Source organism: Sphaerodactylus townsendi, linkage group LG13 (genome assembly GCF_021028975.2).
Source record: "Sphaerodactylus townsendi isolate TG3544 linkage group LG13, MPM_Stown_v2.3, whole genome shotgun sequence".
Taxonomy (NCBI): domain Eukaryota; kingdom Metazoa; phylum Chordata; class Lepidosauria; order Squamata; family Sphaerodactylidae; genus Sphaerodactylus; species Sphaerodactylus townsendi.
This window is the reverse complement of record NC_059437.1, coordinates 22568456-22595880: the sequence shown is the minus strand read 5'-3', so window position 1 is coordinate 22595880 and position 27425 is coordinate 22568456. Positions and strand designations below refer to the sequence as shown.

The following is a 27425-nucleotide window of genomic DNA, read 5'->3' as shown; positions in this document are numbered from 1 at the left end:
CTTAACTAAGGATTGGAAGACTTCAGCTGCTAAAGAACTGTGCTAGCAGAGGACTCCCAAGTATACAGTATAATGCTGATCACATTCTGAACAATGCATGCATGAAGTTTAGGTCAAGCTGCACGCTTCTGAAGACAATGGAACTCTTATTTTAGTATCCTGCTACCTGGGAAACTGACAATAGTTAAGACAGTGGACAGCTCTTGAATGCAGATTGAAGAAGAAGAAGAAGAGTTTGGATTTATACCCCACCTTTCCTTCCTGTAAGGAGGCTCAAGGTGGCTTACAAGCTCCTTTCCCTTCCTCTCCCCACAAGAGACACCTTGTGAGGTAGGTGGGGTTGAGAGAGTTCCAAAGAACTGTGACTAGCCCAAGGTCACCCAGCAGGAATGTAGGAGTGCAGAAACACATCTGGTTCACAAGGTAAGCCTCTACCACTCAGGTGGAGAAGTGGGGAATCAAACCCGGTTCTCCAGAGTAGAATCCACCTGCTCTTATCCGCCACACCACTCTGGCTCTCAAGTTAACTTCATGTCAACTTCAACTGTGGTATTTGATTTTTCTGATACTATTGAAGGGAACAGAAAGCTTTCGGTGTAACATCTTTTATCTGTTGCTATGCTAAAAAACCTGCATAGAATTAAAGGTTACTTAACCAGTGGCATAAGTAAATAAACATTTATGCGCAAAGCAGCCTTTATTTTTCTCATGATGCTGTAATACTTTTAGGACTGAAGCTACACACAGTTGGGTGAGGCAGTTACAGGTGACAGCTTGTAAGTGGATTGCCTTCCCCATTCATCTGTGAATGACTGCTAGAGCCTATGCAATAGCCAATGAACGATGTGCGGATGCATCTTGAGTATAGTATTGCTGGCACAGCACACAGCACTGTAGTGGCACACAAACAACATTACACATTTAATTGCAGAAAACCAAGCAAGATGTCTGCTGAACACAACCCTACCCTTCAGCGGTTCACTTTCTAGGGCCCATTTTCAATGGGCAGAACTAAGGCCACGTATATTACAGAACATTCCTCTCACAGCTGTTCAAAGTGCTCATTTTATACATCCTAAATTCCTTGGCTCTTCCTTTAACCAATGTGGCCAATTAACTTCCACACAAACTGGCACGTGTTCTACCTGGAGATTTCGTACACCTTTTGGCAGAGAGGACAGAAAAAACTGGGAACACAATAAGCACCTTTTCAAAAATGCCAAGTGCCCAAAGGCACTGTAAGTCCTCAATAAGAACATTCGATCTTCATTTCCTCAAAACAAGACCACCTCCCCAGGCAGCATCCTTCTTGAGGATCAAAGCATCCGAAATAAATAAAAGCAGGTGCCTGAGGTTGTCCTCTGCAGTTAACCCTCGTTAATGTCCCATCCAGGCACAGCCTACCAAGAGAAAGTGTCATCATGTCCCCCTGTTTTGTATTTCTATTATGCAGTGTGATGGTCTGTGCTCTCCCCTCCCACGTACAAAAAATTCACCACAAGTTCTAGTGACAGCGTTCCTGTTCTCTTCATGGTGAGTAAGGTGGTGGCTTTTCAAAGGGTGGGAAATATGGCGGGGAGTAGCGAGGCGGTGCCGTGGGGGACCACACGTAGCTTGGAGATGGTGATAATGATGGTGGGTCATCTGAGAAGCCCGATGGCGTGGAGGCTGGGAATACACTGGAATGCTGCAAAGGGCGAGAGAGAGAAGAAGGCTTGGATCAGAGGTAGCAACCACCTTGGGTTGTTGTTCTGAGAATAAGACCTAAGGATCTTTGAGGTTTATGCAAGTTTCCTCTTCCACAGAGGTAGAAAATTAAACTATTCTGCTTTCACAGCAAGCCAGAGTTAATCATTTTATCAAATCACAAACCACAGTTTGATTACAGTTTCAGAAGGTAGCCATGTTGGTCTGCAGTAGAACAGCTAGATTTGAGTCCAGCAGTACCTTAGAGACTAACAAGATTTTTGGGTTATAACCTTTTGAGAATCAAAGCTCCCTTTTTTTAGAGACAGTTTGATTGCTTGTTCTGAAGAAAGAGGATGAACAATAATTTGCAATTTGGAAAAACCAAATGGTGATTTGTCTCCGGCAGTGTTTAGTCTTCACCCAGAATGAGAGCAGAAGAAGGGGTGTGCGAGTCTAAGGATTTGCCAAGCTCTTTCATGTATCCAGTTTTGACCTCAACAGATGCTGCAGTATAAAAATCTGCATAAGTTTTTTGACCCCCCTCATTCTACCAGAAAATAAGTCTGATTTTTTTACTTTTCCTTTTGTTTTAACTGTTAAAAATTGTGCATATTTGTGGTATTAAAAGATAAAATATATTAAATATTATACAATACTATACATACATTTCTGAGTTTCTAAACGTTTTCTGTGTTGTCTGCCAGCTTTTGCGTGTCGTCTGCGGCTACCTAAAACCCGTCATTTAATTTCTTATGCCGACCCTCGATAAATCAAAACCGTGATGGGGAAAGTTGCAATGTGGAAGGAATAACTGTATTTATTTTGATTGTTACATCACACTTCCCTTTTCGGTGGGGATAGGAACCCAAAGATACTTACAACATTGTTCTCCTCACCTCCATTCTATCTTCCCAACCACCACCCTGTGAAGCAAGCTAGGCTGAGTGACTGGTCCAAGGTCAGCCAGCGAGGTTCCATGAAAGAGGGGGCTTTGAACCTGGCTTTCCTAGGCCCCTTCCGCACACACAAAATAATGCGTTTTCAAACCACTTTCACAACAGCTTGCAAGTGGATTTTGCTATTCCGCACAGCTTCAAAGAGCACTTAAAGCAGTTTGAAAGTGAATTATTCTGCATGTGCGGAATGAGCCCTAGATCCTAATTCAATACTCTCTATTCAACACTGTAATCACTAACGTATTAACTAAATGTAAAAAATTCTGGGGCAAACTGCATAGGCTCCACTCCCACCCTCCTCTATGAGAAAAGGCACCAACCAAGTAGCTGTCCCTTTCTGACTTGTCAAAAATCAAGTTATGACAAGACAAAATAATCTTTCTACACTGTGATCAATCATTCCACTGCCCAGAAAATTATTTTGTTAAGGAGTGTTAATTTAAAAAAGATATTTCACATCCGTAGTAGAAGAGGCTGCATTCATTTAACAAGTTAAGAGTAAGTTGAAATAATACTGACAGCCTCCACAACGAATACAAACTCTGTTCTGCAGAAGACTGCATAAACATGAGCTCCAGCCTCATTAAAAGAAAGATGATTCCACTTAGCACAAAAGCATCAGGGTTGCCCAGTTCCCTCGACAGCCATATTTGGCAGCAGGTTTTCCAGTATGGTGTAGTTACAGTGGTTTCCACTCGGGAGAAAATGTCATATCTCGCTTGGCCCTGAGCTAAAGAACTAACATTCAGAATCCAGAATTGCAATTCTGCAGTGAGGGAAAAATTAATTCTACAACAGCTATTCATATATGCAAATTTGCAGAAGCTCTATTTTTTAAATAATATATTATGCAACCTTAAGCTCTTTTATATCAACTCAGATCATTGACATTTTGTCCTCACAAAACCCTGGGAAGGAGGTTAGGCTGAGAGGACGCAACTCTATAGGGATTCCTTAAAATCTCCACAGCAACGCCACAGAAATTTGGAGAAATGTCTTAAACATAAGAACATAAGAACTAGCCTGCTGGATCAGACCAGAGTCCATCTAGTCCAGCATTCTGCTACTCGCAGTGGCCCACCAGGTGCCTTTGGGAGCTCACATGCAGGATGTGAAAGCAATGGCCTTCTGCTGCTGCTGCTCCCGAGCACCTGATCTGCTAAGGCATTTGCAATCTGAGATCAAGTAGGATCAAGATTGGTAGCCATAGATCGACTTCTCCTCCATAAATTTGTCCAAGCCCTTCTTAAAGCTATCCAGGTTAGTGGCCATCACCACCTCCTATGGCAGCATATTCTTGAACGTCTTGAACGTTGGGGATGCCATGCCATGACTTCTGGGTGCTCCCCAAAACTGATGTCACAGTGTCCATGCCATGCCCCTCATTTTTCTCCCACTGCTCCATAGAGTATATAGAGGGCAACAGGCAAGCCTAAGGGTGATCGATCAAAGATCAGGGCCCAGAATCAACGGCAACATGGCAGTTAAGCAGAGTTAAACCCTTCTGAGCCTTTTGGTTTCAACCGTTTATCTCTACTTAGGACTGAGCTGCTCGCCTCCCAAGTCCTGTCACCAGGATGTCTGGAGGTCAAATGCCACAGGAACCTTGCCTCTGGAGATGCAAGTGCAAGAGCGGAGTCCCTGGCACCACACAAGAGTCAGCTTTGGTCCCAAGGCAGTCAGTTGTGGACCTGCATGTAAACATGCTGATAATTTCCAATTTATCACCAAAAAGTTACAGAAAAAGCAATGTGAGAAAAAAGAATGTAAGAACAAGGAATTTTTGTCAAAAAACAAAAATAAGTTAAATGAGGAAGCATAACAATTGTAACAATAATAATAATCACAACAGTTTTTCCACGTAATGCAGATCCAAATAGGAGAAAAAATACAAAAAAAACCCTGAAAAAAAGTCAAAAATGAAAAATAAATATTACATTTTTTAAAAAGAGGGAGGAGAAGGTTACTTCTGGAAGCTCACGGCTCACACAGACTTGATGATCTAGCTTCTCTCAGAACTAGTGGGTCTGCTTCAATCACTTTCTAGTTCATCTGTTGAATTTAAGGTCCCCATTACCTGAGGAGATGAGAAATGAGGAAAAACTCAGGCCCCTTCCGCACACGCAAAATAATGCGTTTTCAAACCACTTTCACAACTGTTTACAAGTGGATTTTGCCATTCCGCACAGCTTCAATGAGCACTGAAAGCAGTTTGAAAGTGCATTATTCTGCATGTGCGGAACAAGCCTCACTCTCAAGCCAGCAAAATTGCTCCTTTCAGCAAGAATGGTCAGGAGCACTCAGAGGCTCAACGGGAGTGAGGGGCCATTTCCCCGCAAGACCAATCATGTAAACATTCTGATAGTTTTGCACAGCATGCCTTTCCCTTGGTTGCATCATGTCAAAAGTCCCCTCTACCCATGAGGGGGAGTGGGAATAAGTGCTCTGGCCAAGACATGCGCACTGGCTCTTGCTCGTGGACTTTATTCATTTAGGCTCCCTCAGAAGTGACTGGGAACACTTTTTCAAATGTGAACTCACAAACTGGTATTTGTATATGGGCAGGGAGTGGGTATGCACGTTGCATGTTGATTTCAATGCAGGTAGCACTGTGTGAAGAGGGTGAAAGCCTACATAATGACAGAAAGCCTCTCCTCCATAGATTGCAAACTGCAATCTGTATCTTGTGCAAAAAGAAGAACCAGGAAGGCAAAAGAAGCTGGAATGGATGGATGACAGAGACAAGAAAAGCCAAGAAATATAACTGGGCGAGGTCTTCTTCCCGTTTCCTGGTATAAAACAAGAGAATGGTTGCTTGCACTAAGTGATGTGTCATACCTGGAAGTCATAAGCCGAGTATGGCGGAAGATGTGGAGTGCTGTGATAACATGTATTGTACGAAGTCACCTGGGGTCTCGAGTAATACGATACCGTGGGCCGAGCATTTTCAACTGTACAGTTAAGAGCAGGAAGTGAGGGAGTCTGTGGAAAGAGTAGATAATGGAAAATCCATTAGCATATGGGTCCAGATCTCCAAAGGCAAGAGGATGTTGCACAAGAGATTTTTAAAAAGGACAGAGTAGCTTAATCTAAATTGCTTTATGGTTTTCAAAACAGGACAAGTATTAAAAACCAAATGGAGGTTCTATTCTTCGCTTTCTGCGTGCTTTAGTCTCAAAGCATCTCCCATCACAGAAACCAACACATTATAGAAAGACTGATAGATCAGGCACACATTGGGCCCACTCCAGTAGAACCTTCTCCTGTGCAAGCTCCAAGAACATGAACAGGAACCATGAACATAGCTTTCATTCATTTCAGTGAGACCTGAACAACAGAACTTCCTGAAGGACAGAGTCCAAAGGGTATGGAGGCCTTGGGGGTAATATTTATAAGATTTCCACCATGTAAAATATGTTAATTGATTCATGGTCTACCATTAAACTATCTGACTGGGGATTTTAAAAAGTCCTATTATTGTAAACACTTCAATATATCTTTTTTTCATAAATATTGAAGAAATTGGGAGATTCTCATTAAGGGAAGGCTACTATTAGTGTTTCCTTCCCATTCTTTATTATAGCAACATTCCATTGTTGGGATCAAGTGGACAAGGCAATGGAAATCCATAGTCCAGATCCTGTCTATTAATATCTGCTGTAAGTATCCCAGGACACTGGAGAAAAGAAGGACAGTGTTTTCCCTCAGATGAAAATTAGCAGCTTCTATTTGCTGTATTAGGTATATAATTACAGGTTTGTGTTAAATTTTCTCTATAAATTGCAGCTCCAGAGGCAGGCTGAAGGGTATTTCCAGCAGGAAAATGATGAAGGCAGACGAGATAACCTCCCTCTCCAAGGGCTGTGCTCATGAATCAACCTTGAGTTTGCCATGGCTGCTCTGTGTGCAGATTTAAAGAGGCAGGAAATCTGATCACTGCATTTAGCTGCATTCAAAATGGGCTGTGGCAGAGTAGCACAGCACATACTTTCTCATACAGGAGCTCCCAAGTTCAACCCCAGGCACCTCCTACCTTAAAAGATCTCAGGTGGCAGGTGACAGAAAAAAACCTTTCTCCAAGATCCCAGGGAGTTGCTGCCAGTCAGACTAGACAATACTCAGCTAAACGGACCAATGGCTTGATTTGGTATAAGACATCATATGAGTCACTAGCTATCAGCACCAGAAATTAAAATTGGACTTTGCCAATCACTCAAGTGTTCATGGATGAATCTACCAACCAAAGCCCCAGTACTTCTACAGTGCAACTGATTCCAATGGGCTTAAATTGAAGGTATTATGCAGCAGACTGGAATCTTTAAGAGGTTTCTCTTGTTAGGTCCCCAGCTACCTTAATGGGCTTTCACTTTCTTACCATGTCTTTAAAGCCAGCAAGGATTGCAGCTGTGATGATCCCTAGAAATAAGCCAACAATGTTCAGTATAGTTGCTGACCATAGCAAATGGTAAAGATGGATAATGTCTTGACAGCTGCTGACATCGATGTATTCGTAGTAGCCACCGGAAATCTCCACTCTGCTGCAGGGAGAAATAGCACGTTTAAGAATCCTGGACTTGCACGATGCTTGAATAACAGAAAGGAAAACAGAATGTGGTGTATGGAGGACAGTTCCTTCACTAAAAATTAAGATACGGTGAGAGTTGATGATCTCTCACACTTACACATGCGCATTCACGCACACACATACACACACAAAGAATTACATGGATTTTTTTCTTCTTGTTTTGGATTTTGCATGGCCCAATATGGTCGTTCACAACTTTTTTTCTCAATAAGCCATGCCTGTATTCCAAATTCTGATCTCACTTCCCTGTTTTGTGTGAGTAGTAGGTAGATAGGTATATTGCCAGGATTGAGAAAGGAAAACGTTCTATGCAGGAGGAAGCTCTGAACTATGTGACTGTATCCTGTTAGCTCCATGCCGCCAATTTCCCCTCCAGTCTGTTGCAGGAATCTTACATTCAATTCACATGCTACTCACCTGCCACAATTATACAAGTCACAACAGAAGCAGGTGTTGGTTCTGATCTTAGGTGTGCAGGGGCCTCGTTGCTGGAGAGGGCAGACTGTCTGAGTGAACACAGAATGAAAGGATTCAGGAGGGAAAGTGCATTCCGAAAAGGATAGCAGGATATTCTTAACGGCAATTCTACTTTGCTCTAGCCTAGTTCCCATTAGTCTGATGTTCGTGTGTGTGTGTGTGTGTACGACCACATGGTTGAATGTTTTCCCACACATAAATTATGTCCATGCACACAGAAAACTAGCATGTCTGGCTAGAAGTCCTTTCCCTGACATCTAGTTTCCTGCATGAAAGGAAAAGCATCCAGCCATTCTTTATTTCAAAAGATGTACATGCCATTCTCCTTAAGCCACCAAGCTCCAAGTGTGGCAAATGACAATAAAAGCAAACTAAATAACCATGAAATACTCAATGAAATACTGCAGTGTCCCAGCCAACACCCACAAAACTGGTAAAACTGAGCTAGAAGCATAAAGGGAAGGGAAAAGATACAAAGATAAAATAAATCAACCACATACCTAGCTATGATCCAATTTTCCCGGGGGCTGCTATATCAGGTTAAAATATCAGGTGCCAGGCAAACAGTTCAGATAATGAGGAGCCACTACCAAAAAGGCCCTCTCTCTGGTAACCATCTCCCTCTGGTGGCCAGGGCACAGTCCTGCAGCCTTCTGCCCACCACCTGAAAAGGTGTACCTCAGACACAGATCTACCTCCTCCTTTGCTGGGCCTTTCCCCACTTTTCCTGCTGCTGCCGTTGCTGCGCGCTGCTCTCAGCACGCAGCATCCCTGGATTGCTGGCCCATGAGCGCCCCACCTAACCCCTCGCTGGTCATATAAAAGGCTTGCCAGCTGCCACGAAGGCTTGTGGGGATGCCGCGCGCAATGTAGGGGGGGGGGGCGCTGTAGAGCTGCAGCGTCGGGGCGGCTGGCGCTTGTTGGGCCACACCCTGGACGCGGGGGAGTGTAGTGTGGGACCCCCCAGCTACTTTATGGATGGAGTAGTGCAGGGCTTCAAGGGGTAAGTGGGGGGGAAAGGGCCGTTGTTTGTGAGAACTGGACTTATTGAAGAGGACTAAAAAGGTTTATTTCTGCAATCCAGACAAGCAGTACATTTGTCTGTGCTGGTCCCTGCCCGTCTGCTCAGCCAACCTGGACTTTCTGCTGCTTGGGCAGTAGAAAGTGATGGAACACCACCATAATCACTCACCTCTGGAGGGGCTGTGCTTTTCGAAAAGTAGTGACATCGTCCTGCATACAGTGGCCGAAGATCCTGTAAATAAGGAAACAGAATATAATGTAGTTGGGTTGTTGTTGTTTTTTCAAAATGATGATAAAATAGCAGCTCCACCCTGCAACGTGGACAGTTGCTCGAAAAGCTGTTTTTTAGTTTTCCCCCCTGTTGCTGAAAAGCACAAACGAAAGCCGTATCTTGTGCCCAGCCACATATTCATGACCATCAACAGATTACATCTTCATACGGAGTGTAAGATATATGCAGTGATGAATACTTCCGCTTCACCATAGAAGTGGGGTTTTATTCACATTTGCATCTCTTCTGCTAAAGGGTGCTATTAGTCCCTTTGATCCTCACAACAACCCCACAAGGTAGACTAGGCTGGGTGGGAGTGTCTTCCCCACGACCAATCTCAGAGCAGGTTTTGTAGCAGAATGAGAAATTAGAACACAGATCTTCCTGGTCAAAATGCAGTATGTTTGTTCAAGATACCCCTGTCTGCAGAAGGATGCCAGGGGAGGCTGGGAGAGGATGTTACATAAAAACACAAATGATGGAAGATTTCAGCTTTGTAGTGAAGCAAATAGAGAGTAGTTGTTTGATGTAGTTGTTTGGGGAAGGAATGAAGAAGAGAAGTTTGGATCTATACCACATTTTTCTCCATCTTAAAGGAGTCTCAAAGCAGCTTACAAACTCCTTTTCTTCCTCTTCTTGCAACAAACACCTTGTGAGTTAGGTACAGGCTGAGAGAGGTCTGACAGAACTGTGACTATCCCAAGGTCACCCAGCATGTGACCTTGTGGAGGAGTGGGGAATCAAACCCAGTTCTCCAGATTAGAGTCCACTGTTCATGCAGAGGAGAGGGGAATCAAACCCTTGTCAGTCTTGGATCTGCTTAAAACAGACATGGGAATTTAGTGTTTAGAACTGTCAATGACTTTTGAAAGATAACTCTCAAGTTCATGGGGGCCTGATCAGGAATGGGACAGCAGTATTACGGGGTGTGTGTGTGCAATGGCTTCAGCCTCCTCTCCGCATAACTTTGACTTTCATGATCTGAAATGGTCCCAAGCAGATATTTATCCCTATTTGTTCCTTTACAGAGACTTACAAACAGCTCATTAGAACATACTAATTTCCCCACAGGGCAAACAGCTGCTTTCTTGGGACTGTTTCAGGTCACGAAAACAGTGGGGTGGTAGCCAGGAGTCTGAATAAGGCCCCCAGTCTGAATAAGGTCTCCACCCGACATGACTGGAAAGTAAATTTCAACAACGGAACTCCCAAGCACATCTGCTCTGTAGGGCAGACCTGGAATAGAGTATTGGACTAGATCTGAGCAGGGCTGGGCTGAACTTTTCTTTCAGTTGTGCTTCTCAGTGGGTGGTTTTTTTGGCAAGCTACTCTCTCTACCCAGTCTTCCTCTTGGGGCTGTTGTGAGGATAAAAGTAAGCTAACCATGCATTTATGCAAGTTACTGCATTTTTGTGTTTATTGTGACAATGTGCTTTTATCACTAGGTTTACTGTAATTTTTTTAATGCTTCTGTGAGCTGTTCTGTGGCAACTGCACTTCAGAAAGAGGCAAGATAATAAAGAACAATAATATTTTCAAATAATAATTGATTAAGGAGGAAGAAGAGAAGTTTGGATTAATACCCCCCTTTTCCTCTTGTAAGGAGACTCAAAGGGGGTTACAAACTCCTTTCCCTTCCTCTCTCCACAAAAGACATCTTGTGATGTAGGTGGGGCTGAGAGTTCTGAAGGAACTGTGACTAGTCCAAGGTCACCCAATAGGAGTGTATGAATGGGGAAACAAATCTGGTTCACCAGATAAGAGTCCACCTGCTCTTCACCACTATACCATGCTGGCAGGGACACAAATGAGAAATAAAATAGATCCACGCTCAGCCCATAAATAGTGAATAAGAAAGCAATACTAGGCAAGTCTACTCAGAAGTAAGTCCCACTTTATTCAGCGGGGCTTACTCCAGTGATGGGATTCAAATAATTTAACAACCGGTTCCGGTGGTGGGATTCAAAAAATGTAACAACTGGTTGTTTACAAGCTCCATTTTAACAACCAGTTCTACTGAAGTGGTGTGAACCTGCTGAATCCCATTACTGGCTCACTCCCAGGAAAATGTCCATAGAACTGCAGTCTTATATATATATCCCATGTGCACTTCTGATTCTCCAACCAACTCTTCTGAAACAGACATGTGCAATGCAACTTCTAGGGAATGGTGCAATAAGTGATATTGTTATACTACAAGTTGAGCCATTCTAACCCAGCACTCACTATTACAACAAGTACAGGCAATGCTAGAAGGCAACACAGAGCAAGGAATGAAGTAATCTTTGAAGTTACCCAATTCTTCCATTAGGGCAGGGCTATATGACCTGGGGCAAGGAACAATGTGGGTGCTGCACCAGAAAGCCACACTTTAGCAACTTCTATAAATCATATAAATACAGCAAATTTTGCAACAAAATACATATTTTACTCTAATTACGGGGGGGGGGGGGGAGCAAGACATACAGGTAATGCAAAAGTCTTTTCTCAAAGCTGGATATCCACAGTGTATGCAAGAGGGGTGTGCAATCAGAATAACCAAACCAGCAAATATTTGCACACAATGTCACTAGCAATCATAGACTGTATAATTTGTGAGTTGACTAAATCTACAATGTATACATTAAAGGGGATCTGTAGTGCCCCAGTAAATCTTCAAGACTCGCATACAGACAAGGATAGATAAACCTTTATTAGGCATAGAATACAGACAAGGATGCATTCATAAGAACTAACCAGCACTTTTACAATAGCTTCCCTATCCCCAGTCTTTACAGGGATAGCTATTGACTAAACATTAATACTGAAAAAGCAACTCAAGTAGCCAGCTTCTGGATATATTCTGGCTTCAAAAATCTTTATAGGCTTGTGAGTGTGTGGTATGTTCAATGCAGGTCAGTGAGCAGAGGCATAGCTAGGGAAAATGGAGCCCAGTGCAAAATCTGAGTTTTGCACACACCCCCCCCCCCCATGGGCGGCTGCTGTGATGCTGGAAATCCCTAACTCCTCAACGAACAGCATCACTTTCGAATGAAGTGGTTTTAAACTCAGGGAGCCCAGATTCCTCCTTTAAATCCACCTTTAAAGGGAGAATCTGGTCCCCAGTTAAAACAACATTGAAAGTGGGATGCTGCTTTCCTTTGGGGTGGATTATGTTTAGTTCTGGGGATTCGATATCTCTCCTTTAAATCCATGCCGAAGGGGGTGGATTTAAAAGGAGAATCTGAGGAAATTTGGGGGGTGCCTGCTGTCAGGGGTGCAATTGTTAATCTAGCAGCACCGAAATTTCAGGGTATCTTTAGGAGACTTCTTCCCATCGATATTACCTCTAGGTTTGGTGAAGTTTTTTTTTTTTTTTTGGTCTCAGGGGGGGGGGTCCAAAGCATGGACTCCTCAGGGGCAAGGTGTAGCTCCCCATAACTCCTATTAGTATTCCTCATTGGAAACAATGGGGGATGGAGCACCCCCTTTGGAAGTCCATAACTTTGGACCCCCTGAACAAAATCTCACCAAACCTAGGTGGTATCATCAGGAGAGTCTCCCAAAATATCCCTGAAATTTTGGTGCTGCTTGTTTACAAACTGCCCCCCCACAGGCCAAAAACTAAAAAACACTAAAAATACAAAAAACCACAAATGAACTTGAATGTTCTCCCCCCCCCCCCCCAGGCGCCCGCCCCGGTGCAACGCACATCCCCTGGTAGCTACGCCTCTGCCAGTCAGTCATTATAAACTTATTCTTATAACAATCAAGTTAAACTTCTGCAAAGCTTCCTCTTGTAAAAAGATCCAAAAATGTCAAAGCAGGATATCGGCATATGCAGACGAATTAGGTGATACAGTGCCAAGGTTGGAAAATGGATCATACCACTTGAGAGATCAGGTCCGGGACTACAATTTCTGAATACCCCTTTATGTACTAATAAAAAGGGTGCTACTATAAGCATCACAGAAAACAACACAAATCCACCACATATAATTTTAGCTTTTGTTCAAAACTAGTAGGTTTTTTGGGGTTTTTTAACAATAAAAAATAACACCCTGAACATGTTGCCTGATGTAGTACAGTCCACTCAACCACCTCAGAATTCTACTGCTTGCATAGATCAGGTTTTATTTGCTACCCATCCAGTTTCTGGGATTTCATCAGGCGCTGCTGACATGAAAAGGCACATTTTCAGAACCACCTGAACGAGAAACTTGGTTCTTCTTTTCTTTCCAAGAACAGCCAAGACATTCAAGACACAGAACTGTATACTCAATAACACCACCAGCTCCTTTTCTTCACTCTTGTAGAATCATGGTGCACACACTCACAGCCCTATTGACAGGTTAAGAGGGAACAAGGTGACTGGCACACAGATCCATTTGGCCCATACTTACAATGTGTCTGGCAGCAAAGACACCATCAACGATGGCACAGCAAAAGGCAGCCAGGACTCCAAAGCTGATGAACACTATCGATGCCACCAGCTGTGGAACAGAGAAAGCTACATGCAGTCATCTGCTTTGATATAAATTGTGAACTGTAGCACCCACCCACAGAAGGAACAGGCTTATTAAAAAACAACTGTGTGCTCTTCAATAGCTTTAGCAAAACATCTGCTTCGTCAGCGCTGCCCCATGTTATATTTATGCACACAAAATTGAGCCAGGATACATGTGGCTGCCTGCTATTGAGCCAGACCATTGATTCATCTGACCCAAAATGATTAGTTAGTATGACTGACAATGGTTCTCCAGGGTCCCTCAGAGGCCTAAGACTTTCCACGTTCAACTTTCTGCTGGTGAGTAATGGCCTCTTCCCTGAGATGCCCACTGGAAGAAAAACGTGCGCTCCATTTGAAGCTGGCATTTAGCTGCATCCAACTCCATCCATGTTCTGACTATGATCATATCTCAATCATTTTACTTCTTATTGGTTGAACATGGGAACTCCAGAAAGCAGCGCTCTGAATATGTGCGGCACCACAGAGTTCTGTTTCACCCTCTCTCCTCCTCATTCATCTAGTTCCGCTAACTCATATTAGGTTTTCTGCTTGGTCTTAAAGGAAAACTTGTGCACAAGAAGGAGGAGGAGGAGGAGAAGAAGGTACAGATTTTTGTAGGCATGCTGGCCCTTAGATCCAGGTAACTGACAACAATTATAATGGATATTATAATAAATCCCATTCTAACTCACTGGAAATTTTAGCTTCTGGTTTCTCAGGTGCAACCAGGCAGCATAAACAATTTCCTCATATAAATATTTGGACAAATCTTTCAGTCTTTACTTTTTGTTATCTCTAATTACATATTATATATATTATATGGTCCTTACATTATGCCCAAGTCCCTCATAAGGACAGGCAGTCAGATCTGAATTGTGCGTTCCCCACTTGAAACCCAATTTCCAGCTTGCCAGGCACCCAATTCAGAAAGAAATTCAAAACGTGAGGAGAAGTTGTTAAGACCCCTCCCCCCCGACATGCCTTGTACCATTTTCCCAATCCAAAATTGAACCAGGAGGGAAGGCTGTGTTTACTGGGAGCTCCACATATACTGGGGCTATCATGGAGCACAGGGGGAAGGGTGGAGACTGAACCATTCTCTCCCCATGATCCATGATCTCAATCCAAACTGGGCCTCTGCATGCCTAGAAATGGAATACCTGATGGGGAACTCACGGTGTACACCTGACAGAAGGTTCTTGTGATAGACAGAACGTGAGGATTGTGTAAGGTGTAGTTAGCCCCCCCTGTCTCACCAGAGCCTTCCATTTCATTCTTGGTGGTCTCCTTCCTGGTCAACAATGAGACTGTAAGTTACTTTGTTATATAACTTTGCAAAGTACTTTGTGAACTGATAACAGGTGAGCGTAGGTAACAATTTACAACTTGAATCAAGCTATCATAGCTAGCCCTACCAAGCAAAAGATCCTGGAGCACATTCTGTGACACCTACTCAGGCCACATTGAGAGCCAACCAGAGTCTCTTGGGCATCCTGGTCACCCATAGTCAACAGGGCCCATCATACCCAGTTCTCCATGTGGTGGATCAATGCAGGGGGAAAATGACAGATGACCAGTCAGTCTCTCAGGCTCTGCAACCTTAGACACATTTCCAAAGAACCACAGTGTTCTCATAAAACAATCTGCAGCCCACAGGTCTATCATATATTGAATTGTCCACATATAGTTGCTATGTTCTCTGCGTAACCAGGACTTTAAAAACATGCAGAAGGTTCAACTTGAAGTCATGCTGACACTTTAGAAGGGGCATGAGTGGAATGTTGGTGGCCTTAATATGATCCTAGTACTGATGAAACACGCCCATGCTATAATTTATCATAAGGTTAACTTCTGGGCCCCCACAGGACTATTTCCAAGAGGTGGAAATGGGTGCATTCTTAGGTTGGTTTAGGAATGTTTGAAATAGGGAACCACCTGGGATTGACATTATGCAGTTGCATTTTATGCTGCAAAGAAGTAGCAGGGCAGATGTAGGAGACAGTCATACTTGAATACAGACACCCAGTTTCTAAGCAGTAACTAGCAACTGTGGCCCCTAGGTGAGCCAATTGCTACTTCCATCCTGCCAAAAGAGGAGGATAACTTTGCCATACTTCTGTACATGATCATAACTCAGGGAAGAATTAAAGTTGTCCTAATTGTGTTGTATGTATATACAGAAGAAAAATACACCAAGCAGGTTTCCACTCAGAAAGTCAAGGTTCTTGTGAAGGAATATGACAGAGATACAGATTTCTGTGACCAGCATAAAGAAGTTCCCAGAAACCCCTTAGGTGCTTTCTGGTAAATTAGCAAAACAAATACCTTTGCAACCATTCAACTTACCATTTGCTTTTTATTTTCTATCAAATTTGATCCAATAATTCCAAGAAATGAGCCCAGGCCAAGCTGAAAGGCAACAGTTCACAACGTTTAATGCTGCAAATCTCCTGTCCCAGTTGCTCAGCACAGATTATAAATAAGACATTAAAAAACCCACAGTGATATTCCAACACTTCAACTGAAAAGACTTTAAAATCCCATGCAGAGAATCTTTTTAAAAATAATAACTGGATCACAAAGGGATTGTAATAGCATTTCAGGGTTTTTTTTTTAAAAAATGTTGGTGGCTATTATTGCCAGCATGTTATGACAGCATCATTTACAAATGAAGCAATGAATGTGTTGTTATTACAGGTTGACCACTTTAGCAGTGATCCTGCAAACCCTAATTTAAGTAGCTCAAGCCATCTGAAAGCAAGCTGCCAACCAAGTCGAAGGCAAAAGAGAGGATTTGAACTTCAAACGGGGGTTTCATCTCCTGAATTCCACTGTGAACACATATGAATGTACTTGGTGTACACTGGGCATCTCTCATGATAGAACTGGGACTAACAGCCTGATCCTGATCCTTGCTTTGCAGGGCACAGCACAGGATTCTGTTTTAATACAAAAGCAACACTGTTCTAGCGCTAGAAATAGGCACTATCACCTATACCAAAAGCAGCAAGAAGAGCCCTTACATAATCCAGGAGCCCCAAAAATGCAAACTATTTCAACAAACAAACAAAAACACCAAGGAAGGCACCAAAGAAGCTGGCACATGCAGTTATGCCAACATAGACCTGAGCTAGCTAAGAGCTGCCACAACAGGTTATGGTTCTCTTCATGATTTTGGAGGAAAGCAGGGTAGAGTTAGATGATTGCCTGGCACAATATGGTACTGTACATATTGTGATGCTCTACTCCAGCCATGACAAGTTATAACAGAGTCAGGCTGCAAATGAAGTTGCTTCCACACTAGTCGTTTGTCTGGAATAGTCATAGTCTGTTGCACTTGGTTTTAACAAAGAATCAAACTGTCTTGCCCTTGCCAGATTCACGTCAGTGTTATCCTTGTTGTCCTCCCAGCTTTTTCAGATTTGATTTGTGGCCATTTTTGAAATGATAAAACAATGAATGTTCTTAGGGCTACTGGTCATGGTGGTTTGTTCTAGACCTGGTTTGCTAATCTAGCCAGTAATTTCCTGCTTACTTTTGACGGACACAACATTCCTGAATCAGTTACTAGTTCTTAGCACTTTTTTGGCGGGACAGGATAACAAAATTATGATCATATAAAAAGTGCAGAAGCAACCGCCTTGTCTACAAAGAGAAAAGCAGTAATTAAAGTGGCCAAGGAAAAAGAACTAATAAATAAGGATCACTCCAAGAATCCTACAACCACCATAATCTACCAGTAAATTACTAACTAAGCCAAGAAACAGAATGGCTGTGAAAACAAAGGTACTGTTTAAAGGAACAGTGACAAGGAAAAGCGCAGCCTTTGTTGAACAGAATTTATTTCCCATATCAACATACTGTAGAATTTTGCCATTGTGACATTTCTAGATTTTTACAGGGCATGTAGTGCTGTACTGATTCTGCATGTAGTTGCTGCAAAAGAGCAACAACCAAGCAGCACCAAAGAATCCTAGCATGGAAGCAACCTCAGAGAAGGCTTCTATAGAGCTCTTTGCACATTCAAAGTGGTGTAATGATAACGCTGATGATAATCATAACCCCTTTTTCCTACTCTTTCTTGACATGCTGATCAAAGCAATCACTTGCACATGCAAATGAGCCTTCACAGATGAATCACCACAGACGTGAACCTGCGCAGCATCCAATATCAGCTCAAATGCAATGCTTTTCAATTGGGGGGGGGGGCAGTCAAGTTCCCACACAAAACTGCCAGTCACAAAGTGAAATCAGGTGATGTACATGCACCTCTTAGGTCTTGGCTGTTCTCCTCACATATTCCAGCTATCAGAACCATATGCCAATCAGGTAAATATGTGTAGGACTTCAAATCTGAAAGCAGTCAAGGTCCCAGAGTTACCTGTTTGTGAGGTGTGTGAAAGGTAACTGAGAGCAAGCTACTTGCTTCCCACAGCAGCATCTTTGCCCCTTTAAGCAGACTACAAAGGAAGACCGGGCTACTGTGCAGATGAAGGCAGGGGCAAATCACTCCTGCGCATCTCTTTGCCTTGAAGTCCTGGCACCACCATGAGCAACTTGTGACTTGACAACACATAATAATTAATATAAACTCATCTCTCTGCACAGACTCTCTGTGGCCAACATGCTAGGTTAAAGTTGCTGTCAGCTGACAATAATTCTGGCTCAATCCCCCCTCCCCTTTTATGCTGACTGAATTATTTGTCACTTTTATATAGCATTTTTAAGCCTTGTTCTTCGTGTTGAGAATCATTTGCTACTGAAATGAATTCTCTAAATAGAGAAGTAATCATGACAAGCAGTAAAATTTCTCGAACACATGCATATACAGTGTGGTGGGATGGTTAGAGAGTGGAGGACTACTCCACTCTACTCAGCTGTGAAGCTCAAGAGGTGACCTACCTATCTAACCTACCACCCAGGATCATAATGAAGATAAAACTGAGAGCCACGTATGACACCCCAAACCTCATATTCAGTTGAGAATTATTGCATGCAAGCCTGGCTTATACCTGCATGTCCACATTTTAGAAAATGGCTGCTCTGAGCGGTGACTGACATGTATGAATAAGCTACCAGAGGCCATATGCTGACGATCGAGCCTTTCTTGACCCCTCAGACACAACACTCCTCAATGGAGACAGTTCACAGACTCAGAGAAATCTTGCATGTGTGAACTGACCCTTAAGCTAGTCAAAACATGCAAGAATTAGGAACATGTGCTAGCTTGAAGGTATCCTTCTCTAACTCAGAATGCACTGTCCAGAATACCATATCTTGTGGGGAAGTTCTAAAGGATCAATCCAAAGTGATTTGAGCTACCATGTGCTGCCCTATGTGTTATTTGGTGCAGCCTGGGGTTAGGACTGCATGCACTGATATTTGCAGAGCAGATGCTGGGATCACCCTGCCTCACTACTGAGGGCTGAACCGCCATTGGGGGTCCCTGCTGTAATTCTGAGGAATGAGAGCAAAATCATTTTGATCTGATAACAGCAGGATGGAATATCTGATATAAAGCAAGGAGAGTGCAGTTCATCTAAGAGGGAGATGGATAATCCCCCAGATGTGAAAACCCACATATTCCAAGTATGTGCATGGTAGCCCATCAGTGATTTGGTATTTTCTCACATGTCCAAACTATCCAGTTTGTATTTTCAGCCAGTTCATTTAAACAAAAGAAGCCGGCACGAAGACCAAGCAATGAGGCTACAAGTTCACCAGCTGAGCAGCCTACACATGCTTGGACATCACTTGATGCTCGCCACGTCATGGATACTTGCTTGAGCAAACCACAGATATGGACAAAACTTTTCTATCATCTCATGATGTCACCTTAACCGCAATGTTTTTCATGGGTTCAGCACATATGCACTGTTGCCAGCAGTCAAGTGCACAGTAAGCAGGATGGAGGAATCTAGTGTGGTACCTGCATTCATGAACCAGTCGAGTGTCTCTCACAGTAATGCAATTTGGGGCTGCTTTTCATATTCTGTGCTACCCAGAGTGTCAGTATGGATCTGATTCTCTCTCACACATTCATCATACATCAACTGCAGAATTCAGTGACGACAGGTTGTGTGCATGAATTGGCTGTTGAAGGTTAATCACTGTCTATGCAAATATTTTTGCTCCCTGCGAACTCCGTCACTATAGTTATCACTGCAGATAGGTCACACAGAAAATCATCAAGCACTGGGTAAACTGAGTGATCTACATGCAGGTGTGAACCATTGTTGACTCAAAAGAGATATTCCTGTCTTGGCATTTCACACACTTCTAGTTTAGCAGAAAATTTCCAAACCAGTACATTTTAGGAGGATCCCAGTTATCTTCAGTCCAATAAAATTTCCTTCAGTTGGATGAGAACAAACATGCCCAAAGGTGGAAAGGGACTGTAAGTCTGCCAAGATCAGTCCTGCAGAGGACGATCAAGTCCTGCATTCTAATGAATCAGTTTGTCAGTTTGTCTAGCCTATGATAATGAAGACAACAACAGAAAGACAAGCGGAACATGAGATACATACAATCTGCCAGTCAAATCAGACATGACTATTCGTCACTGGATGATGGCTTCATTCAGTGGTCACGTGTATAAATAAATGAACTATCACAGGTCTAACACCACAGAAAGAACTTCCACATCAGCTCAACCTTTCCAGGGGAGTCCATTCAGACATTCAGAGGTTCCTCATCTGGTGTATGGTATTCAAGCACGAGAACTCGGAAATGACCATACTCCTGTGAACCAGCCCCAAACAAATGGCAAATGAACTGACTCCACTGAAAAGCATGGCTTTTGCGGTGATTCAAGGAGATATTGATATTCCATCCAAGGTGTTACATTGGTGACAGTCCATTCACGCATGCAAGTCATTGAACTGCAGACAGTAAGCAATGAATGCAAATGTGTGAACAGACATGTCTAAGGAACAGAACATTCAGCAGTGAAAAGATGTGAAAAAAAACAGGCATAGCCACTTCAAAGACATGGTAGTCCTTTTGGAAAGTTTGCTGTGACTTCGCAGGCAACAAAGTTTCTAGACCTACCTAGGAGTTCTATACTTACAATAACCCCCGAGTAATAACCTCCAACAGTCACATTTTGGGTTCTCGTTGTAGCAGCAAGACCAACCGTAAGAATTAATACAGACACAATGAGAAGAGTCACCGTTACGTAGAGGGAATTTCTTTTTCTTCTATTGAAAGACCCTAAAACACACACATATAAGAATTGGCTAAGTCCATCGGCGCTGAGAACACAGCTTACCCATTCCTGTGTTTGCTCTGCTGTTTCTGTGTCAGGTTATACAAGAGGGAACATTTTAACATTCTAATTCCAACACGAGGGGAAGAACTGTGCTCCACTATTGCACTGCTAACTTTCATCAGCTGTAGATTTGCTGCCTAAAGCTGCAGTGCCTCGGGAACTTCTCCAGCACAAGCCCTACTAAAACAAGGAACAGCCACATTAAGAGCACAGCTGTGCTCTTGTGCAGTGTCCGTTCCTCCTCAATAGGCAGGCTCCAAAGAAGCATCCCTAGAAATTTCCCAGGAAAAAAAAGCACGCTTCTAGAATAGGTCTGCAGAACTGGTGACCTAAACAAGCCAAACAGAGCTGACAAGCCATATATTGTGGCCTGCTGTGTATCCTTGACAATGCCAGTTGCACGCAAGCAAGAAAAGGGGAGGATTTTTCAACGCACAAACCACGGGTGAGCTGCCATCATCAAATGGGCAGCCCTGGGTTTGGTGAGATGCCAGACTGCGCTGGCATCCCAATGGCTAAACTTTTCGTGCCTCATATGAATAAATCCCACCCTTTACTTGAGAGTATCATCAGTTTGTTGGGCAGAACCACCATCAAGGGGGCACAGACAGTTCTCACCCTTATCAGAAAGTACTGAAGGGCAGCAGCAGTGAGCAAGGCATTTAGTTGGTTACCCTCGGTAGAAGTCACGCTACGGACATTAATGAGGGCAACTGGCCCGTAAGCCGCTGTTCACCACCAGCACAGTGTTCATCGAGGCATCTTTCCATCCTCCATTCTTTCTTCATTCTGCTTCCCCCTTGAAAGCCCTGTAGCAGCAGCCAGTCACTTCTGGCTCATAAACATTTTTTTTTGCCAAAGACTGCTGCATGCGTGCACAGGGAAAGCAAAAGGAGACATTTGTGTCCTGTGAAGAGCCTTCAATCATATCTAGGTAACACATGCACAGTTGCCTTATATAGGGGAAGTGGGGGGGGGCATGCCCCAGGCGAGCTGCCCAGAGCCCACCCCAGAATCCTGCCCCCCACTGTCGAATTATGCACAATTATGCACAATTATGCACAATTCAAGGCTAGGCCCAGTTCCAGCATTCAACTGTGTGCCCCACCACCACACTCCATGGGAAGTTTGGGGCAGAGGCAGAGTTCAAAGCTGGAGCCTTCCATGCCCAGTCCTGAACTGCTTGGCACTGGGCAGTGCTTACCCTGGGCGCCAACTTGAGGAAGAAGAAGAAGAAGAGTTTGGATTTATATCCCCCCCTTTCTCTCCTGTAGGAGACTCAAAGGGGCTTACAATCTCCTTGACCTTCCCCCCTCACAACAAACACCCTGTGAGGTAGGTGGGGCTGAGAGAGCTCTGAGAAGCTGTGACTAGCCCAAGGTCACCCAGCTGGCATGTGTGGGAGTGTATGGGCTAATCTGAATTCCCCAGATAAGCCTCCACAGCTCAGGCGGCAGAGCAGGGAATCAAAACCGGCTCCTCCAGATTAGATACACGAGCTCTTAACCTCTTACGTCACTGTCCCTGGGGAAGCGCAAGCCTTCTGAAGCAGACTGTTTCCCCAAAATATCATGAGACAAGTCAGGCCTTCCTGTGGCCGAACCTTCCACAGCCAAGGCAGCTCCAAGGGCAACTGGTCACATCAGAATGTTTGGCCCATTTATTTGAATCAGCTCTTTAAAACAGCCTGGTTTAAAGCGAAATCCGAAACGAACACAAATAGAGATCTAACACACAAAAAGCTGACTCTTTGACACCATGATCCTCACCACAGTGTTAGGATCCCCACATTACCATTGCCTGCCAGCCACATGATTTTTCCGTGGAGCAAAGAGACAGTCCTGGTTTTCCTCTAACTCATTTGAGCAAAGGTGCTTTGGAAGAGCCTAGGAGGCTGGCCTCTCCTTAGAGCTGTTTGGATCACTCATCTGGAAAGCGCCTCCATCAGAGGAGCCTCCTAATATTGTGTGCAACATTTCGTCCAACAGTTGGCAGTCCCACCCCCTTCCCACCCTGGCCATTCTTTTGTGGCACCATCTATCTGTTCCCTATCGATACAGTGAGTGGGGGAACCTCGCCTTGGTCCTCCAAACAACACACTGAGACAAAGCGTAATAACCGAATAATACAACAAATCAAGAGAAGACCATCTGACTTTTTAGTTCTTTTACTGCATTTGTAGACCTCCGTTGTTCCCCACTTGTCATTCATGGAAGTCAAAGCGACTTACATGGAATTCATCGGGGCTCTTACACCCAGGCACTGACCAGACCTAGACCTGTTGATCTCTTGCAAAGCTATTGTATATCCTATGCCCTGCAACCATACCTTGGGACTTCTGAAGTCAAGCATTATAACTATGACTCAACAGGTCACATGTGCATATTTAAACAGTCAGTCAAAGAATGCGGGCATGAAGGTAAGTCAGTTAGCCCAGCAATTACCAGATTTTATGTTTGGAAAGTCCAGGGCATCTAGCTTTGTGTCCTTGCATGTGAACAGGGAAAGCTACATGGAAATCCTTTCTTTCAGATGTGTTCCCGTCTCTCACAGCGCAGCCCTCTGCAGAGCTGCTCTCTCCTACATCCACTGGAGACAATGAGTTTAGAAAGTCATAATTTGGCTTAGGACTTCACTGTAAATTCTATACTGGAAGAGACATTACCACAGCAACATCTGAAGGAGGACATCATCTACTTCGTCCCTACTTTGACTCTTGGGATATTATAGCTGAAAACCAGCGTTTTCTGAGAAGGAAGCCCCACTGAAGGCAATAGCTAAGTGACAACTTAAACCATGGTTTAAATTAGTGCTTTGAAACAGTGGTTCCCGTGGGGTATATGTACCCCCAAGGGTACATGCCAGCATGTTGAGGGGGTATGCAACAAAATTATGTAATGGGTTTGCTAATATGGGATACAACTTTAAGAAAATGGATTGCCAAGGGGTACATGAGTGAAAAGGTTGAGAATGACTGCTTTGAACCAATCTGCCCTGGCAGTAAGTGTCAATATATTGTCTATGTGGAGGAACCAAAACAAAGCATTGTCAAGACACTAGCAAGATGGTGGATCCAACCATCTCCCAAGTAGCCTTCCTCCAACTTATATGGCTTTTCCTCCAGCACAACTTTTCCTCCTTAGATGGAAGGAAAGCTTCAAACTTGAGTCAAAAGAAAAGGTGGGGTATAAATACTTTAATAAATAGATGAACGTTGTGCAGAGGAGTATAGAATTTGATAGGATTCATCCCAAGGATACCAAGCAGAGCTGATGGCTGGAATTTGGCTTGGTGAGTCACAAGTTGTGCAGCGATACAGTAGAAATAACAAGACCTTCAGAGTGCCTCTTCTCTGCTACACCTTTTCCAGTTCAGAAAAAGGCCAAGGAATTCAGCACTCTCTCTTACTGGAAAGCACAAGCCTTCTGTCCAGTTTTGTCTCTGGAAAATGGAACCACATTAAAGTCAGCCTGCAAACAGTCAGAGATGGTTCAGAAGGTAGATCTAAAACTGCCTAATTTACAAACAAATGCAAAAGAACTTGTATTTCATTTGAATTTAAAAACTGCCTTGCAGGATGAGGCCATCTGGCTAAGCACCTTGTTTAATGATCCCCCCCCCCCGTCCCCCCACAAAGGAGCTGCTGGAAGTGAATGACTTTGTGATGTCTGCTAACCTCAGACTTCAGAGAGGGACTTGACTAGACAGTCAGAGAATAGAGGAGTCAAGGCACTGGGCAACTTTTCTCTCCTGCTCTGACACAATCAATTGGATGTGTACTCTCAGGGAAAATGCCTTTCTTGCTGCTTTGTCTCACACCTCCACTTGAATCAGAGGCACAGTGAGGGAAAATGGCGCATGGGGCAACACCTGCTCCGGGCGCCCCCTGCCATTCCGCATCCCCCCTGCGCCCCCCACGCCCTACTTACCTTAGGCAGTGGCGGTCCTGGCCAGGTTGCTCCTTCAGCCTGTGGAGGTTCTGCTGGCCGAAGGAGCAACCTGGCAGGGCAAGGCTGGGCCGAGGGGGGAAGGAGGAGGGGTGTGGGGGCGATTTTCTGCCCCCACGTGATCAAATGGCAGCCCACCCGGGGCATATGTCCCCGTGGAAGCCCCACCTCTGACCTGAATGCATACTCTCCTCTCCATCTTGCAACCATGAGGGCAGGACACCATTCCTGTATCTCCCTCCATTTTACTCAGACTAGATTAGGAAATTATATCTACTCTATGCTATCCAGAAATGGAGTTCCTTCATGGAATGGAGTCTATTAGTTTGAATAGATAAAGAGGCTGTGAATAATTTTTTTCTTGGCACAGACATGGATGGGCTGTACTGCACACCCTACAGCCTTGTGCACTCTGTTAAATTACCAATTCAGAGTCAATTAAAAGGGTGAGAGGCCCAGATTCTGAACCCATCCAGAAGAGCAAGCCACAAAGAGAAGGAGTTCATAGCTGCTCTCTGAGGAAGCAAATGGATGTACACTTCCCAGTTCTTCATCACATCCTCCCATGAGATAAGGCAAATGGTAAACAGAGGCAGAAGTGGTCCCATTCAGCTCTTTTGGGTGGTGGTGGGGAGGCAGAATATGGTTAAATGTGTGTCCCTTTTATTAAAAACAAACAAACCTACTACCAGACAGCTGACAGGAAACACTCAGAATGACCCAGACTTTGAGAAATCACTGACAGAGCCTGTTTGATGTGAGAGACGGTTTGTGTTTCCATTTTCCTTCTGCAACATCTTCAGCTCTTTTCTGCAAATCCATCTCTGCCCAATTATTGCAAACTCTAGAGGCTTGTGAGTTGGACCAGTTTAAACAGTATTTCCGCATCCTACGGTATCCACCATGACACAATCCTCTAAGGCTGACATCTCAGGCATCCATCCTTAGAAGCAAATTCCTTTCAAAGTGAAAAGGTCTCCCCCTCCTCCTCCTCCTGATTAAGCAAGGACAAGATTAGGCTGCAACGTTGTTGTCCGGGAGCAACTTCAGCTCGATCAGAGAAGCACCCCATACAGCTGCCCAGAGCCCCTTCCCCACTGTTTTACAGCAGCAGTCCTAAACCTTCTTTAGGGAAGATAGCCAAGGTAGTGGGACTTACTTCCCAGTAAAGATGCACATGCACTAGATCGCCCTGCATGGCACTGCACAGATCTAACCCCATTATGCTGCCTGATGATCCCATCCCATATGGTCCCAAGGCTGCCAGTGGTAGAACCGTCTCCTACTGGGTCCCGTCTCCTACTGGGATGATCCCTACTGGGATGATCCCATCCCATATGGTCCCAAGGCAGGCCAGTCAAACCGCAGTGAGATCTAAAGGGTTGGATATTCAAACGGGCTCCTCTCCCACCGCCTCTTTCGGTCCCACGAGCCAGGGGGGAGAGGGAAGAAGCTCGGCTCTGCAGAATGTCCCCGGGCTCCTTTCCCTTTCAGCCCGCTGCCCTCCGGCTGCCAGCGGCCCCTCGGCAGAAAGGCGGGGCGGGGGGCAGAGCACCGGGGCAGGGAAAGGGGGCAGCTGGCCTGCTAAGGCGCGCCAGATCCCCAGCGACCGGGAGGGGTCAAGGGCGATCCCTGCAAGGGATCCCCAAGAGGACGCTGCTTGGCCGTCCTCCTCGCCAGGCGGTGCCAAGGAGCGCCTCCCAAGGCCGGGGCACGGCGCGCCACTGCCGCTCCGCCCGCCGCCCAGCCAACCTCGCCAAGCCCAGCCGGGCGCCCGGCTTCTCCCTCCTCCTCGCCATGCAAGAGCCCGGAGGCCGCGGCGACTCACCCATGGAGTCGGAGAGGGGCATGGCGCTGGAGCGCGGCTGGGTCAAGGCCTGGCGCATGGCGGCGGCGGCGGCTCCTCCTCGGAGCTCGCGGGCCCGCGAGGCGAGGCGACCAATCCTCCTGCCCGGCCCGAGGCTCGTGCTCCGGGCGGCAGCTGGAAGGAGGGGGCCGTCGACGCTTGCGCAAGCCGGGTTGGGCGCACCTAGCCCAGCTCCATCCAAAACGAGGGCCCAGAGGGGGTGCCTTCCTCGGCGCGCTTTTGCGCAGCCGGCCGGCCGCCCCTGTCCGAAAACCAGCTCCGGATGGTGGGTTGATTGTCCGCGGACCTGGTTCTGCTGGCGCCGACCCTTTCCTGGGAAGGGGGTCCTCCAGCAGGAAGAGGCAAGCCGGAGAAGTCTCGCTGCTGCGCTCCGATTCGGGGTTGGCCACTAAAAAGTACCCATGTTGGGACTCCCCGGCGCAGGAGATGTGTGACCTTTCTTCATTGAGCTCCAGTCTTTCCCAGCAATTCATCCACGAATGACTGATGGATTAAGTGAATCTCTATAGACATCCAGCCTCGGTAGAGATTCCTCCGTCAGGTTCTTGAAAGAGGCGAAGGGGGTGTACAATTTAATGAAGGCACCACCAGGAGCTCATGCACTAAGGATGGTGCCCAGGGCAAGCACTGCCCAGCGTTGACTTGCCCGCCCCTGCAACTCCATGTGGAGTTTCGGGGCGGGGCACAGTTCAAAGATGAGGGACAGGGTCTGGGGTGGGGGTTGAACTCTGGGCTGTCTGGTACCCCCTCAAGCAGTCCCTGGGGCATACCCTTCTTCACCCACCCCAGCAGCCCAATCCAGAACAGCCTGGTGTCAGGGATGCACTGCCCCACCCTCTCTGAAGGGCTTT

The 27425-nt window shown here is 45.1% G+C and overlaps 1 protein-coding gene across 1 annotated transcript; it reads right to left on the bottom strand.

Annotated features, from left to right (window-relative positions):
* Positions 1-678: 678 nt before the first annotated feature.
* TMEM255A (transmembrane protein 255A) lies at positions 679-27177 on the bottom strand. The gene is made up of 9 exons (XM_048515105.1): positions 26536-27177; positions 20560-20702; positions 15837-15899; positions 13384-13473; positions 8900-8962; positions 7648-7736; positions 7021-7183; positions 5484-5627; positions 679-1687 (listed from the first exon to the last, which is right to left on the bottom strand). The coding sequence occupies exons 1-9, from the start codon at positions 26591-26593 to the stop codon at positions 1529-1531; spliced, it is 972 nt and encodes a 323-aa protein (XP_048371062.1). The 5' UTR covers positions 26594-27177; the 3' UTR covers positions 679-1528.
* Positions 27178-27425: the final 248 nt, after the last annotated feature.

Coding starts and splice junctions, on each gene's coding strand:
- TMEM255A (XM_048515105.1), bottom strand. CDS start 26,593: ATGCGCCAGGCCTTGACCCAGCCGCGCTCCAGCGCCATGCCCCTCTCC. Junction 20,703..26,535: donor GCCCCTCTCCGACTCCATGG/GTGAGTCGCCGC, acceptor TGTGTGTTTTAG/GGTCTTTCAATAGAAGAAAA. Junction 13,474..15,836: donor TAGAAAATAAAAAGCAAATG/GTAAGTTGAATG, acceptor TCTGTTCCACAG/CTGGTGGCATCGATAGTGTT.